Source organism: Vitis vinifera, chromosome 7 (genome assembly GCF_030704535.1).
Source record: "Vitis vinifera cultivar Pinot Noir 40024 chromosome 7, ASM3070453v1".
In the NCBI taxonomy this organism is placed as follows: domain Eukaryota; kingdom Viridiplantae; phylum Streptophyta; class Magnoliopsida; order Vitales; family Vitaceae; genus Vitis; species Vitis vinifera.
Window position 1 is genome coordinate 27,429,044 of NC_081811.1, and position 15,290 is coordinate 27,444,333.

A 15,290-nucleotide genomic window follows, 5' to 3' on the forward strand; every position below is an offset into this window, starting at 1 on the left:
CAGCTTTTTAGCCTTCTTTAATATATGTGCTTGTTTATAAAAAAAAAATATATGTTTGTTGTAAGGTCATATGAATAAGAATGTTAGTATGATGAGCATGAACTTTCATCATTTAAAAAAAATTATATTTAAAATAATATTTTGAATTCAAATATGAATAATACATAATCAAATTAAGGTATGAATAAAAGAGGATAGTTAGCTTTTCAAAATTAAAGAAAAAAAAATTACTTCAAAAATCACAATAAACAGTAAATAAAAAATCTTTAATATTTTTAATATTTAGGATAGCATAGCCCCGTAAACAGTGGCAGTTGGACAGAAGGGAGAGCTGACGTGGCGCGTTTCTATTGGTGGAAGAGATAAATATGGGTAAGCAAACGTAGCGGAAGCAAGGTCGGGCCCTCGGGGTGCGATAAAGGAAAAGGCGGAGAGGGGTCTTAGATGGATCAGGGCCTTGGGCGGAGAAGTTGCTGAGCGGCGGAGAGCGAGAGCGAGAGGGATTTAGCGATAGAGAGAGGGGGAGCGATCTGGTTGCCTTAGGGTTTTTTTCTGAGGGAATCGAAAAGGTCAGTGAGTGTGAAAACCCTAATTTTCTTATTATTGTTCTTGTTCCTGTTGTTCTTTCATTTGAGGAAAATGGTGAGTTTGATTTGGTATATGATGATGATGATGATGACGATGATGTTGTATGTGTGTGAGAAAGAGGTGTGCTTATTGTGTGCAGGAGGCGAGTGTGAGAGATATAGAGAGAGTGTGGTGAGAACGCGAGTGCCGAGAGCGAATTTTGAGTGTTTCTCTTCCCGGAAACTTAGGGTTTCTCGCTCTGCTTCTTCATTCCTTGTATCCTCTTCTCGATTACCATGGATAACAAGCTTGTGGTTAGTTTTTTGCGCTGCTGTTTCGTTTCTTTGTTTCTGGAAAAATTTGACGCAAATGCCTGTAATTTTTGCTTCATGATTATGATTTGTTTACTTTGTTTTGCGATGTCTGCATCATAGGTTTTGGGAATCCCATGGGATGTGGATACGGATGGGTTGAGGGATTATATGAGCAAATTTGGAGAATTGAAGGACGTTATTGTGATGAAGGTGAGGTTCTTTTGCCCCCTTTTTTTTCTTTTTTTAATTTTGAGTATGGAATTCATGAGGAAGAAAACAGAAGAATTAGAATTCAAGCGTTGTATTTTAATCTATGTGACAAATCAAGGAATATGAAAACAGTTAAAATAGTTTTATTGGTTACTGCATTTTATGTCATGTGGATAGTTTAAAATTTGAGAGAAACTTTTGGGATTTTTTTTATTTTTTATTTTTAACATAAGGCTTTTGTTTTTCTTTCAATGATGTAGGAGCGATCCACTGGCCGATCTCGTGGTTTTGGATATGTAACTTTTGGATCAGTTGAAGATGCAAAGGTAATAGCAAGTTTAGGGTTTGTTGTAATTCAGTTTCTACCATAAAATATTTTTCTTATTTGTTATAGCTGAGTTTGGCTCCTCATCAGGTAAGTATTGAACAGATGGGTATGTAAATCTATGCACAGGTAGTTTAATGTTGTTTTCTTATTCAGAGGATTGATCTTTTTACCTGTGAACACAACTCAAACCCAACAAACAATTAGCAGGTTTTGGGAAGTTTGCCTGTCTCACCCTTTTATTAAAGGGTCAAGTTGGAGTTGGGAGTTTCAAACCACTCAATCCATTTTGACCTATTTAACTAATTGGCTCTTGTGGGTTATATTGCGATCTAACCTGCTATCCATTTAGTTATGGTGTCATGTTGCACTATTATGATTTGTCCTGTATGTGATCCCTTTGTCTCATATCACATTATATATTTGAATTTTTTTTTAAATAACAGCTGCTATTGAATAATTTACATTAATGTTATTATATTTTTCAATAGATCAATTTATAAAACAGTTGCATATCTATTTATATAGGTTTTTTTTTTTGATAGATAAACACAAATAAATTAAAGGGCAAAGGCCACCAAGCATACAGGGAGTATACAAATCAGCCTAAAACAAGAGCACAAAAAACAAGCACCCTTACCCACCCTTAAGTGGCCGCTAGCCACTCCAAAAAGCCTAAGAGTGAAGAGGACTCCTCTCCAATATACACCCTAGCCCAACTCCACAAGGTACATACAAAAGAATTTTTGAGTTTCTGTATATCTAACACACCTCCTTTAAATGCTAATCTATTCCTCTCCTTCCATACCGTCCAAAAAATATACAACGGGATAGAATTCCAAATTTTTTTCCTTTTTTTCCCCACAAAGGAGCCCCTCCAACTGAATAACGCCTCTTTCACTAACACTGGGAACACCCACTGAACCCCAACAAGGGCTAAGACGATTTCCCATAGGGCCCTTACCACTATACAATGTAAAAGAATGTGATTTACACTTTCCTCTTCACAACCACACAAAAAACAGCGGTTAGGGAGCTGCCAACCCCTTTTTTGAAGTCTATCCAAGGTGAGAATCTTCCCCCACGCGGCTTTCCAAGCAAAAAAGGCCGCTTTGGTTGGGACCTTGTCCACCCAAACGCATTTAGACGGAAAGGTGCATGCATTGATAACAGCCAGCCCTTTGTAGGCAACCTTCACCCCATATTTGCCATGACCCCCCCCTTTCCAAAGCACAACATCCTCCTCTGAAGTTATCCTGAAGTCCCTGAGCATATTAAGCAATCCTCTAATCAAGTCCAACTCCCAATCATTAAAGTCTCTATGAAATCTAAGATTCCAACCTCCTTGACCACTGCTTGGGTCCCACATCTCATTGACCATTGCATTCTTGTGGACCGCCAGCTCAAAAAGCTGGGGGAAAGATTGGGACAGCGTCACGTTGCCACACCACTAGTCAGTCTAGAATTTAACTCTAGTCCCTTTCCCCACCTTAAACTTTATGTTATCCCAACACCACTTAGCTTCCTTCAAAATCTCCTTTCAAACCATATCTATTTATATAGGTTTAGAGTATTAAACATGTTGCATGGATCATACTTGTGTTGTTACCCATAAAAAAGGATCATAATTGTGTTGAATGCGTTAGTAATCATATTGGTCAATATATATGTTAACAGGTTGTGCAGGTCAATCTTGACGTAATTTGACCCAATCTAATTTTACCTATTTATTCTAAAGGTTATCCGAGTTGTATTGTGTTACTCATGTAACAAATGGGTTGTATCCTTGTGAGAGAATTCTGATCCAATTATTTAACAGGTTCTGTTAAAGTTGAATAGATTTTTAGAATTCTCTTCCTTGGCACAATGCAGAATCGGCACAAGCATGGCCTATTTCCACCTCTAGGTTTTTGGTTGTTGGTTCAGGATGGCTGTTCTTTGCTTTTTCTTGCTTTTCTCTTCTTTTTCATTTATGTGTTTATAAATTTATTTTGCTTCCCTTTCAATTTCCTTCTGTCCTCCTTGTGTATTAGGATTTCTCCCTTTGGGATTTGTAGTATGTTTGATTACTTATTTAAAATAAAGATGATTTCTCATGTCTGAAATGTTCTTTTGGCTACAGAAAGTATTATCAAGTGAGCATTTTCTTGGAAACAGAATGTTGGAAGTGAAAGTGGCAACACCTAAGGTTGCTCTTTCTCTCTCTCTCTCTATCTATCTATTTATCTACTTATCTATTCATCTATCTATCTATCTATCTATCTATCTATGTATATATATATATATATATGCTTTATAAATTTCAAATTGTCTAAGTTAAATAGATTGTCGTTGCAGACCTTTCTACTGCTTTCCCCCCTTTCTTTTAAATTTTGTTTCTTCTGGTTTCTTTGGGCAGGAGGAGATGATGCGAGCTCCCATTAAGAAGGTCACCAGGATATTTGTGGCTAGGATCCCGGACTCTGTGAATGAGGCTGCCTTCCGAAGGTAATTGATATTCTTATGCTTGATAATTGATTTTTTTTTTTTTTTTTGACAAGTTCATTAGGTTATTTGCTTTGAACATGATCTGTAAACCATGGCAAGAAATTACCATAGTGCTATGTGATTGTTTCTTGCAGTTATTTTGAGACATATGGTGAAATAACGGATTTGTACATGCCAAAGGTGAGCACTCCCTTCCTCGCCCACTCTGAGTCAAACCTTGACATATTTATAAACATTCACAGGTACATACTTGCATGTGTGCGTGTATCATTATATGGCATATGCTTTCATGTAATAACTTAATATGATGCAATTATTTTTTATTTTTGGATAATGAGAAATCCACCTCAACAGAAAGATTCATCTTGGTATGATTCAATTCTTTGTTGTTTTTTTTTGGATAATGAGAAATCCACCTTGACAGCAAGATTCATCCTGACTGCCATCCAAACTCCCAAATTATTTTTATTGTTTTGCAGGATCATGGATCAAAAGGGCATCGTGGAATTGGGTTTATCACATTTGCAAGTGCAGGTCAATATATTTTAAATTTTCCTTGGCACCTTATTTTTAATATTTTGAATGATGCAAGTAATTTTTCTTTTCTTTTCTTCTTTGACAACCTCATGTTCATTTTGTGTTAATCCTATAAAAGGAAAAAAAAAAAGTCCAGTTTTTGTTATGTTTTGAAAAATTGACTTGGGGTCTTGAGTATATGCATCCATCTATATGGTATTTTGTGATGTCCTTTCTCTTCTTTTGAATATTAACCAATAGTATTTCACTACTGCAGGGTAGGGTAGAGACATATAGGGTTTCAAACAGGGTTCACACAAAGAGGTTGCATTAGATAAATTCTAACTATTTATGTATAATCTGGAACCTTGCACTAGGTAACTTACCTCATTTGGGTTTATAATAATATCCAGGAGATTGCTTTCATTTTTGGTTGGATAGGATGATACACTGGAGACTTCACTTTGAATGCTTAATTTCAATCAAGTGATAGGGTTAAGATCTAGTTGTTAGTGCACCCCCCTATAGAAACCATGTTGTTATCTCTTACTTGGTTTTATTTGTTTGAGAAGTTAATTCTTTATTTTTCTATGTTACAGAATCTGTGGACAATTTGATGGTTGAAACTCATGAACTGGGAGGGTCTGCTGTAGTTGTTGATCGAGCAACCCCCAAGGCAACTTCGAACACTTCTATGCCTTTACTTTTGATTGCATCTCTCTCTCTCTCTCTCTCTCTCTCTCTCTCGTTCTCTATCCCCACACACATGCATGCATATCTTTATGTATTTGTGTCCCTATCAAAAAGGAGTTTAACTTCTTCATTTTATGCACAAAAAATATAGTCTATTCTTATTTACAATATTATGTGGCCAGGAGGAGGAGTTCAGGCCAGTAAGCAGAGTGCCTCAGGGTGGATATGGTGCATACAATGCTTATATCACTGCAGCAACTAGATATGCTGCACTAGGTGCTCCTACCTTGTATGACCATCCAGGCTCAGTTTATGGAAGTAAGCATCTTCTCAAGTATGCACGTGGAGTTTTGCACTGTTTATCAACACAATTATTTCTTTGTTTTTAATTCTGTTGCATGTTGGTTAGGAGGGGAATCTACTCGTGCAATGGGCAAAAAGATTTTTGTTGGAAGGCTTCCTCAGGAAGCAAGCGCCGAAGATCTTCGTCAGTATTTTGGTAGATTTGGCCGTATTTTGGATGTTTATGTTCCCAAGGTAAATTAGAGATAAACTTATTATTCTACCACCAATAGATGGATTCAAGGTAACTTCAAAACAGAGGAATATTCATTTTATGTAGGATCCTAAGAGAAGTGGCCATAGGGGCTTTGGTTTTGTAACCTTTGCTGAAGATGGTGTAGCTGATCGTGTATCTCGAAGGTCTCATGAGATTTGCGGACAGCAGGTATGGAAATGGAAGCTTAATGGTCATTTTTGTTTTACCTACATAATTATCATAGATCTTGAAAGTTATAAAGTTTGGTGATGTCTATGTCACTGATATAAGAAAGGGTCTTCATTCTTTATTTATATATAAATTATTGTTTATTAAAAGTACATGCAACTTCAAGTCAATATGAAACTTATTAGGTTTCATTTGTCATTTGTAATATACACATTAAATTATTAGGTTTCTCTTTCTCTCTCTCTCTCTCTTTTTTTTTTCTTTTTAAAAAAAAGAAGGGCTTCCTCGTCTCCATGCTATTTATTTAATTTTTTGGTTTGGTTTGGTTTTCCCTTCTTCTGACAAATTAACTCTGCTCAATATCCAACAAATTGATTGTTTCTGGTAAAAAAAAACCCCAAGAACTTGGAGTCGCAAAATGTCTCACCATATGCTACTCAGTTTCATATTTATACCTAATAATGCTTGATTCTCTAATGTTTGAAACCCTCTTACAAGAAGATTAATAAGCTTATCTAAGTAGAATAAAGATGTCATCAAGAATCAAGATAGGTGAGTCCCCATCTGTTCATCATGATTCTCATTAAAAAACGGTTCTTCACGATATGTGACTTTCCAATAGTTCTTAAAATAGCTTAATGCCTGAAGAATACAAGCTTTATCCATAAGGGATCTAAAATTCTATCAGAATATGTAATAGTACAAATAGAGAAGTGATGAAGCTAGGGTACTTGAACTGTCTCAATGATGTGGAAATGCTTTACTGTTTCCTTTGTGCATATCTGAAAATTTGGTCATATGACCTTCATTTGTAAATGGAAAGTTAAAATAATCCAACTCCTTTGTAGGATGGAGTGTGAGCATTATCTACACTCTAGAGTTGGGTCTTAAAGTAAATGCATAGGGCGTTCATTGCTGGTTGAAAGAAGGCATGAATTTATGACAAATATGCAATTTGATTACTTGTCATGACAGCCACTTTCCCATTAGGTGTTTGTAACTGGTTAGGTTCAGTTATCATAGAAGTTGCTATTGACTATCAATCCTTTGTAGCAGTGTTTTTTGTGTGAGGTCTGGCTGTTATGGGAGTCATTCTTCTTGACTATCACTCCCTTTGAGTGTATTTTCTGTCCTAATTGGATTCAACAATCACAAGGGCTTGCTTTTTAGATGAAGCATGAGGCCAAAGTTGATATTCATGAATTTGGGCCTTTTGGAAATTTTGGCTAACTGGGATCAAATTCACTATTATATCCTTGTGACTAGATTTTTCTGTTGCTTTAACAATGTCATTATTCTGGCATCATTCATTAAATAAAATAAATTAACTATTATTTGATATCAGATACTTATATATATGTTTATATACACACTTAATACAAGGGGAACAAAACATTATTTTTCTCAATATTTTCTCAAGGAGATTGGAAGCTTGTTTTTGTGAGGGACTTCAATGATTGGGAGATGGATATGGTTGGGGAGCTGCTTCATACTTTGAGGGGTCAAAGGCCCTCTCTGGAGGATGACTCAGTTGTGTGGAGGCAGGGAAGAAATGGTATTTTCAAAATCAAAGAAGCCTACAGGCTGCTAGACAAGCCTAATGCCACAGTTTTTCCCGCAAGGAAAATATGGGTGGATAGGGTGCCAACAAAAGTCTGTTTTTTTGCTTGGGAGGCTACGTGGGGGAAGGTGCTTACCCTGGATAGACTCCAGTTAAGAGGGGTGCAACTCCCTAATTGTTGCTATTTGTGTGGTTGCGAAGAAGAGAATGTACATCATATACTTTTACACTGTATAGTGACTAGAGCCCTATGGGAAATTATTTTTGGGTTGATAGATGTTAAGTGGGTCCACCCAGAAACTGTAAAGGAGGCTTTAATATCCTGGAGGGGCTCATTTGTAGGGAAGAAAAGGAAAAGGATTTGGAAATCCATTCTGTTATGTATTTTTTGGACGGTTTGGAAGGAGAGGAATAGGTTAGCCTTTAGGGGGGGTGAGTTGAATATTCAGAAATTAAAGAATTCTTTTGTCTGTAACTTGTGGAATTGGGCCAAAGTGTATTTAGGTGAGGAGTCTTTCTCCCTCATAGGCTTTTTGGAGTGGATTGCTTCCACTTAAGGGGAGGTAGTTTCTTTTTGGTCCTTTTCCTTTTTTTTTGAGGCTTTAGCCGTTTTGTATACTCCCTGTATGCTTTATGGCGTTTAGCCTTTTCTAATGAATATCTTGTTTACTTATCAAAAAAAAAAAAATATATATTTTCTTTTTCCTTTTGATAAGATTATAAAAATTTTCTTCTTTCCCTTTTATGAGAAATGAAAATCATATTAGTCAAGAAAAGAGAAAAGTACATGGGAGGAAAGGGATTGCTCACCACAATAAATCAACCACATGAGTGCAAATGTCAAGAATGGATGAGGAACTTGAGGGAACCATGTAATCCTTAATGAAATTTTAGGACCGAAGGCGACTGCTGTTCTTCCTGTGAAAATCTAATTCTGAGTTGGCTGATCTAATAATCTAAGCAATAGAATCAACCAGAACTTTCTTAACATCAACTACCTTTTTGTGAACTCGGGAGTTGAGGGTCATTTCCTCTCTTTTGCATCAGTTGAACCACTCATATTTCTTCTTGCACATTGTGATCTAACAGTTGTTAGAAAGCAAAAATGTTGGGAGTGAACAATTATAGTTGGGATTTACACAAGGAACTCCTTTCTAATCTAATGTCTTCTGAATCAAAGAGAGATGGATACCTTCAGAGCCCTCAGTAATTGAATTCCAGGCAGATTGAAAAAATTTATCCTACTATCATCTTCACATGTAAGCCATATTTTTGTTAAAGTTTGGTCTTCCTGTAGCCTTAGTTTACACCTACCACGTTCTTTTGTTCCTTCCATTAAGATTTGATCTAAAACTGTTGATGTTCATGCTTTGCTTGATGTGTTACTGTCATCCTTGTATGTAAGTTCTTTTTGCATATGGTAAATATGGTTTAAAACAAGAAAATGACATACAGTTGGAAGTATTTTAAAAATTATCATCCATCTTCTTGTGCAGGTTGCAATTGATTCGGCTACACCACTTGATGATGCTGGTAGCAGTGGAAATTTCATGATGGATAGTGCTGAACCATTTGGTGGTTTTGGTGGTCCTATGCGCACCTATGGAAGGATGTACGGAAGCCTGGATTTTGATGATGTGAGTATATAAAGTTAATTCCCTAAATATGACTGTCATTAGTAGAGATGAATAAAGTAAGCTTTTTCTTGCGAGAGGCTTTTGGATATTTTTGAAAGTTTTATGGAGTGTTGATATTTTAAGAAGTATCTCCTTGCCTGTTTGAATGCCTTTTGCTTGAAAAAGGTTGATGGCATCTTAAATGACTGAACAACTGTTTGAGATGAGCCCCTTGTTGTTGCTGTATCATTTGTGAGCCATTTGTTTTCCTCAAGATTTGTTACAAGGGGGTAATATACTATTGGGAACTTGTGTTTCCATGAAAATAATTTCAAGTTTTCATGTGGATATGTTTGAATTTCTTCCTTCTGACTGTAACACCAAAACTGGTCTTTATTCATTTCTGAAAAATAAGTTACTAATATGAGGGTTGGTGTCCTTTGAAAGATTGATTTTGAGGTGCTTCTTTGTATCCATTCTTTAGAACGGAAAAAAAAGAACGAAAAATAAATTGTCTAGATTGCAGAATTTATTATTTGTTTATCTGTTGTGAATGCAACAAACTTTCCTATGAGCTAAGCTACTACTGGCTAACTATTACATATTGCATTCTTGGTTTTGCAGTGGGGTTATGGCATCGGTGGAGGGAGACCTTCAAGGGCAGATTGGAGGTATAGACCATACTAGTGGAGTTGTGGCTTCAGAAAAACTTGGGCTGATCCAGAGGTGTTATTTGGGTTTCAACAAAATGTCATGAGGCTTGTGGTTACTGAATTTCTTAAAATTATTAGGACAAACATTGAATATGGCTTTTTCATCGAATGGACTCATGTTTCTGCGTTGACTCCTGACATTCCTGGACATATTGTTTCTCATTGAACAATCAAACATGTTAGGTTTCCATTTGATAACATCCCTGGGAAGGTACAAGATGATCCCTGTTGACCTGCGACGGACAATTGTTCTTTTTCAATAGAATATGCTCTCTGATGCAATGACTAATTTTAATTTGGGAACACTCCAATTATTGTCACGGTGTTATAACTCAAATTTGGTGATTGGATTTTCATTTTAACAACCATTAGTCATCTGGTGTGCTGGATATTGGTTTAAAAATGTGTGGAAGCCATGTTGCAGGATGGATTAATTTTGGGCAGACCAGAAAGTTAAGTTGAACCCAATGGAAAAGAATCATCGGATATGCTTAGGTCTCGTGTATGATATACCTTATCTTGGTTATAATTATAATACTCACATATAATTTGGCAGCATTCACAGTGGGTAAGTATTTCAACTCCAATGCAAATCATAAAATTATTCGTTAAGTGTTTATTTTAAAAATCCTAACTATGGTGGGTGCGAACTTTGATTTCCGTTGAAAATTTGTTTGAAGAGCTCTCGGCCCTCTACCTCAGAAGTGAGGATAAACCATGGAAAAACATGGGTGGACCGTAACCAGCGGTTCTTGATATATGTTAGGCCACCTTGCTGGATGATTGGCAGTCAGGAATTTTTATTTGTAACTTCTTGTCCTGAAACAACAGAATCGCCATTGAGGACTAGGAAGCCCACCTCCCACTAACTCTCCATAATTTCACTGCGGCAAAAGCCAAAAAGGAAAACAAAAAAATATTTGGCTGACATGTAATTATGCTGTTGGCTGAATTTCCAAGATGAGAGACATACTCATAATGTATGCTTTGTGAATCATAGCGTCGAAAAAATAAAAAGAGAGAAAATTGCAAACTGATCAAGTTCTGCTGCGCAAAAGGGATTTTACATCTCATCTGAATCTCTCTGGGCGTATAGTGCCACTTCAAGCAGTACAAGAATTGTGTTGGGAACCTAGTTTGTAGGGCAAACAGAAGCTTCCAGTTTTAACTTTTTAACCTTGAATTCCAGTTCCAATCCACCTGCCAAAACATCCCAGCATTCAATCATTTCAAGAAACAAACATTGTAATTATCTGGTTCTAAGAAGCCCTAGGTAAGGAGAACCCAAAAAACTTATGGCAGTTGCAGGCGCTTCTGCTGATCTTTTTATTTCTTTTCATCATAATAACGTCAATAGAATATTTCTGGATATAGATTTCCTCATTCCAAGAACATTTAACTTAAAACCTGCTGCAACAATGTAACATAAAAATTGAGGCAACTTCTCTCAGCTGGTTGCTGTTTCACATTATGGTTGCAGGTGACATCTATGGACTCTTAGCATAAATATAAAAAAAATGGCAATCTTCTAGTTTCCAGATAAGAAAATGTGGCAAATGGCAATCTAGATACATTTTTCGAGCTTTCAAATTTCAGTACCACTTAAGAGTCCAATTTCTACTAGTCTAAAGGATAGTTGATCGAGTTAGGAATTGTGAAATCCAAATCATTTTGGATGAATGAAGCCAAGAAAACAGCATAAAAACACTCTGGGTTAGGAATTACCTGGATAACTCAGCGGTTGAAAGTGCAGGAATTACACTGCATGGCAGGTAAAACAACCGCCCAGGGAACCCTTCTGGACATTCTTGCGGAAGGATGCAACCTTGTGGGAAGTCTTGGAATCCTGATTGGCCTGGCTTTCTGATATTGAGCTTCTCATTTCTTCAGCTTTCATCTCAGCCATTCTCAGCTTACTCAGGATCTTATCCATAGATGCTGCTCTCTTCTTCTCAAGTTTCATCTGGACCAAACCTCTGAAGTTAGTAAAGATCAAACCTTTGAATGCACCTGCCTCTAGGGAATTATTTTTGTAGCATATATCACAAAGTAGAACTAGAACCAAGAACAGAAAAAGAAGAACAAGAAAATTAGATCAGAAGAACACTTTCTGCATGGAAAATATGGATTATCAAGAAATGCCTTGGTAATTTCTCTAAATCGTTTATTATCATCATGTTGAGTATGGGTGAACCTCGAGTTTCTGTATTGCTGCTTCAGCTTTTGCCTTCTGCAGGTTCTCCCATGCAGTGATCTTGGCTTCCTCTCTTTTGAGCCTGCACAAGACATAAAAACCAATATGACTATGGTCTCTTCCACGAATCTATTTACAATTGATTCAACTGCAAAGCTTCAGTAAGAATGAAAACCTTGATGGCTACTACTTTGGTTTAACTGAATCCAAATGCTCAGTAGTATGCAGTTTCTAGGTAATGATCTATACACTTCATTGAAGCAGTACAAACATAATTGAAAATCCATGTGGAATGTGACCAAAATCTTGGAAGCTATATGCTATCAATTAAAAAAAAACAGAGAGTTGTTCACTCTAACAGAAAATTTTCAATCTTCTAACTGTCCAAATTATTTTGATAAATCAAGTTCTTTCTAATATGAGCCCAATTACTTGATCATCATGAGAAAGGTTCAGTTAACTCACAGTCAGTTCAACCAAGTGGTTAAGGGTTAAAGCTAATATAATGATTCATATTTTGGCAATAATTTTATCAAGGAATATAAGTGTTTTATTAGTGTGGTATGTAGTTGAGGAAAAAAAAATGCAAAGAAAAGATTCATACTTCAAAATGTTCTTCGATGGCTCTGCTATATCCCAAGATGAGGCTTGAGCTTCCGCAGCATTTTTATCCGTTTCCTCAACATCTGGGGGAGCCCTCATAGTCGTTTTTGCTCCATGCTTCTTGGACCACCTTATCATAGTGACTCCTTTGTCCACTTGCACATCCCTGACTTCCGATTTAACAGAATGGGTCTGTTGTTCCAAAGTAGGCAGCAAGGGAGAAGGGGGAAATGAAAACCTGTCTTTGGGGGATGAATGGGTGTTACTGTCAGGGCTCATTTGAGTGGCTATATCTCGTCGTGAAACAACTGGAGAAACCATGGTTTCTGCATCCTTGGAGCCACCAAGCTTCTCATCTGTGTATTTGATCCAACATTTACAAGCTAACTTCAGAATTATTGTTTGTAAAGACAAAATTATGCACCATTTAGAAACAAACAGGTCTCTGGACCAGCATTAAATTGAATCAGTCTATGCAGTCTTGTTCTTTCAAAAGTATGTAAGGAGTCCATTTATTTATCATCCCAACCCTAGTTTATTATAAGGAAATTTTAGGAGTTCAAGAAATGACTTCATTTCTATTTCATTCAGGTGATTATAGTGCTGTATTGCTGTCAAACTTATCAGCTTGCTAGCTGAAATGCCATGAAAAACACACTGAACTAATTCTACTTCCATAGGATATCCAAAAACCCACTGGATATTCAGCACTAACTCTTCTTATTCTCAATATGCATAACCAAAAATTAATTCTTCCAAATCACTCTTAGGCTACGCACAGCAAACCAGGTTTATATCATAAGCTCCATAAATTATTGAAACTAGTCAAGAACCAGTCTACACGACTCTTTAATCAATGGATTTCTACAGATGCATGATCTAATCTAACCACAGCCTCTCAGTCTATGGTCATAGGCAGTCAAAGGTCACTGGTCTGTGAATTTTATTTACATGGCCTCTAGGAGGTGAACCAAGCAACTTTAATTGGGTCTTCTGGGGGCATAAATAAGATAATGTAAAGCCAAAATCGGCTAACGGGTATCGTAAGATAATTGAGAAGAGCAGATCTCATTATCAATTAAAGAACCTTTGGAAAATGGTCATTCAAATATGGACTAATACATCAAACCATGTGGTAGAACATATGCATTGCCTTAACTGCCACTCCGTATGCAATTCTTAAGGAAGATGATCACGAATTCATGATCAATCCTGTAATTATTCCAATGCCTGGAAAACATGGAACTATACTTGTGAATGCAGAGCAAGAGATCCTTAGACCTGAAAACCAAGTGAAGAACATTATACCTTGGGAGTTGGGCGATGAGGATTCACTTAGAAAATCAGACCATCCGGGTATACTAATTGAGCGTTCCATACTATGTTCGTTTGGCACAGGATGTGGCTGTCCCCCATTGCCGGCACCGTAGTGAAGAGAAAGGCCTTCTGCTACCATCACTCCTGTGGAGAAAGGGGAAGATGGCCCCATGAAATTCCTCACACCCCCACCATCAAACACTGGCATTGCAGGCGAATAATTGGGATTATAGGCAACCCCTGGGAGTCCAAGGGGACCGCTCTTTGACTTGGGTCGTCTCTGAGGCTGAGCAAGTGAGCTCTTGTTAACACTATACCCTGAAACCGGGCTAGAAATCCACCTCTCTGCATCTTCCCATTTGGAAGGCAATGCCCTTCCGCTATTGAATGGCATCAATGTAGAACCGCCGATATACCTTCTTCCACTATTCACCGATGGGGGTACTCGTTCTGAGCTCCAACCCTTTGGAACTCCCCCACTGCCATCACCATAATTGGATGTTCCAGGGCTTGGAAATGAACCCAAATTGTGGGAAGTTACTGCACTTTTCTTCATTATTCTCCCGGATGGTTCAAATCTTAGCCAAACATGTCTTGACCTATCTGGTCTCCTTCCTTGCACTCCGTCTCGAATCTGAAGGAAAAGAAGAGGAATTCCAGTTAAAAATATCCCATTTCCCTTGTTTGGAGAAAAAAACAAGAAGGGTTTGAAGGGAGTGATAAGTTAACACTTAACAGTCATGTAAATGACAGAAAGCAAGAAAATAAACGCAAGAATTTTCTTAGAAATCTACGCAAAAGCAATCAACTTTTCTAATATATGCACCCAAGGTCCAAGATAACTAGCTGTAGATTTTAGGATTTTTTTTCTACATTTTAGGTGGGGTTACTGGCAGGGTAGATTTGATGGGATCATCTGGACCACCCAATGGTTGATTAACCTCAGATACTGCCAAAATCTTAGATCAAATCGACGACTTAAACGCACAGTTGTGGACGAATTTCACATTAAAGATTATTTGAAGCTTGAATGTCAAAAACATTCAATCATCAATCTTTGTCAGACCAGATGTGTAAACTTTATCGTTTTCTATGTCATAAATTTTAAAAAATCTCACGTCTCACCACTGCAGAGCATTTAAATAAAGCAAACCAACCCCTAGTATGAACACAAGAAAAGTCAGAAAACAAGTGAAAAATATTCAAGAAATACTGAATGGGTTCTGTTTGTGATCCATTTGGATGATTGAGTGATCATAAGGTACCCTCAGTACCAGAACCTGAGAAGAATTTGAAACTTGTGAAGTGCCCAGTTGGGTCTGGTCGGTTTGTAATTTTCTCCACTTCCAAAATGAAGGTCTTAGCGTCTGAAAATAAACTTGTACCAAATTCCACTACCCATTGCTGGAAATCATTAAAGCTTTCAGCTTTCCCATTCAAAATTTGG

At 37.1% G+C, this 15,290-nt stretch overlaps 2 protein-coding genes across 6 annotated transcripts; one reads left to right on the forward strand and one right to left on the reverse strand.

Moving 5' to 3' along the window:
* Window positions 1-395: 395 nt before the first annotated feature.
* On the forward strand, window positions 396-10,034 carry LOC100247389 (uncharacterized). 3 transcript variants are annotated; one of them, XM_002282536.5, is made up of 14 exons: window positions 396-569; window positions 728-881; window positions 1,002-1,091; window positions 1,352-1,417; window positions 3,539-3,604; window positions 3,815-3,903; window positions 4,038-4,083; window positions 4,383-4,437; window positions 5,019-5,095; window positions 5,295-5,430; window positions 5,522-5,649; window positions 5,735-5,839; window positions 8,897-9,037; window positions 9,641-10,034. In XM_002282536.5, exons 2-14 carry the CDS (start codon window positions 864-866, stop codon window positions 9,701-9,703), a joined length of 1,080 nt encoding a protein of 359 aa, XP_002282572.2. In that variant the 5' UTR covers window positions 396-569; window positions 728-863; the 3' UTR covers window positions 9,704-10,034. The 3 variants fall into 3 exon arrangements, with proteins under 3 accessions (XP_002282572.2, XP_003632540.1, XP_010652809.1); XM_003632492.4 differs by having other exon boundaries at window positions 397-642; XM_010654507.3 differs by having other exon boundaries at window positions 397-569; window positions 707-881.
* A 599-nt stretch (window positions 10,035-10,633) lies between these two features.
* LOC100252502 (uncharacterized) lies at window positions 10,634-15,142 on the reverse strand. 3 transcript variants are annotated; one of them, XM_059738688.1, is made up of 6 exons: window positions 15,124-15,142; window positions 13,835-14,477; window positions 12,528-12,882; window positions 11,924-12,005; window positions 11,455-11,692; window positions 10,634-10,929 (listed from the first exon to the last, which is right to left on the reverse strand). In XM_059738688.1, the coding sequence occupies exons 2-5, from the start codon at window positions 14,397-14,399 to the stop codon at window positions 11,486-11,488; spliced, it is 1,209 nt and encodes a 402-aa protein (XP_059594671.1). In that variant the 5' UTR covers window positions 14,400-14,477; window positions 15,124-15,142; the 3' UTR covers window positions 10,634-10,929; window positions 11,455-11,485. The 3 variants fall into 3 exon arrangements, with proteins under 3 accessions (XP_059594671.1, XP_019076727.1, XP_010652810.1); XM_019221182.2 differs by lacking the exon at window positions 15,124-15,142 and adding an exon at window positions 15,057-15,116; XM_010654508.3 differs by lacking the exon at window positions 15,124-15,142 and adding an exon at window positions 14,580-14,697.
* Between the last annotated feature and the right edge of the window lie 148 nt (window positions 15,143-15,290).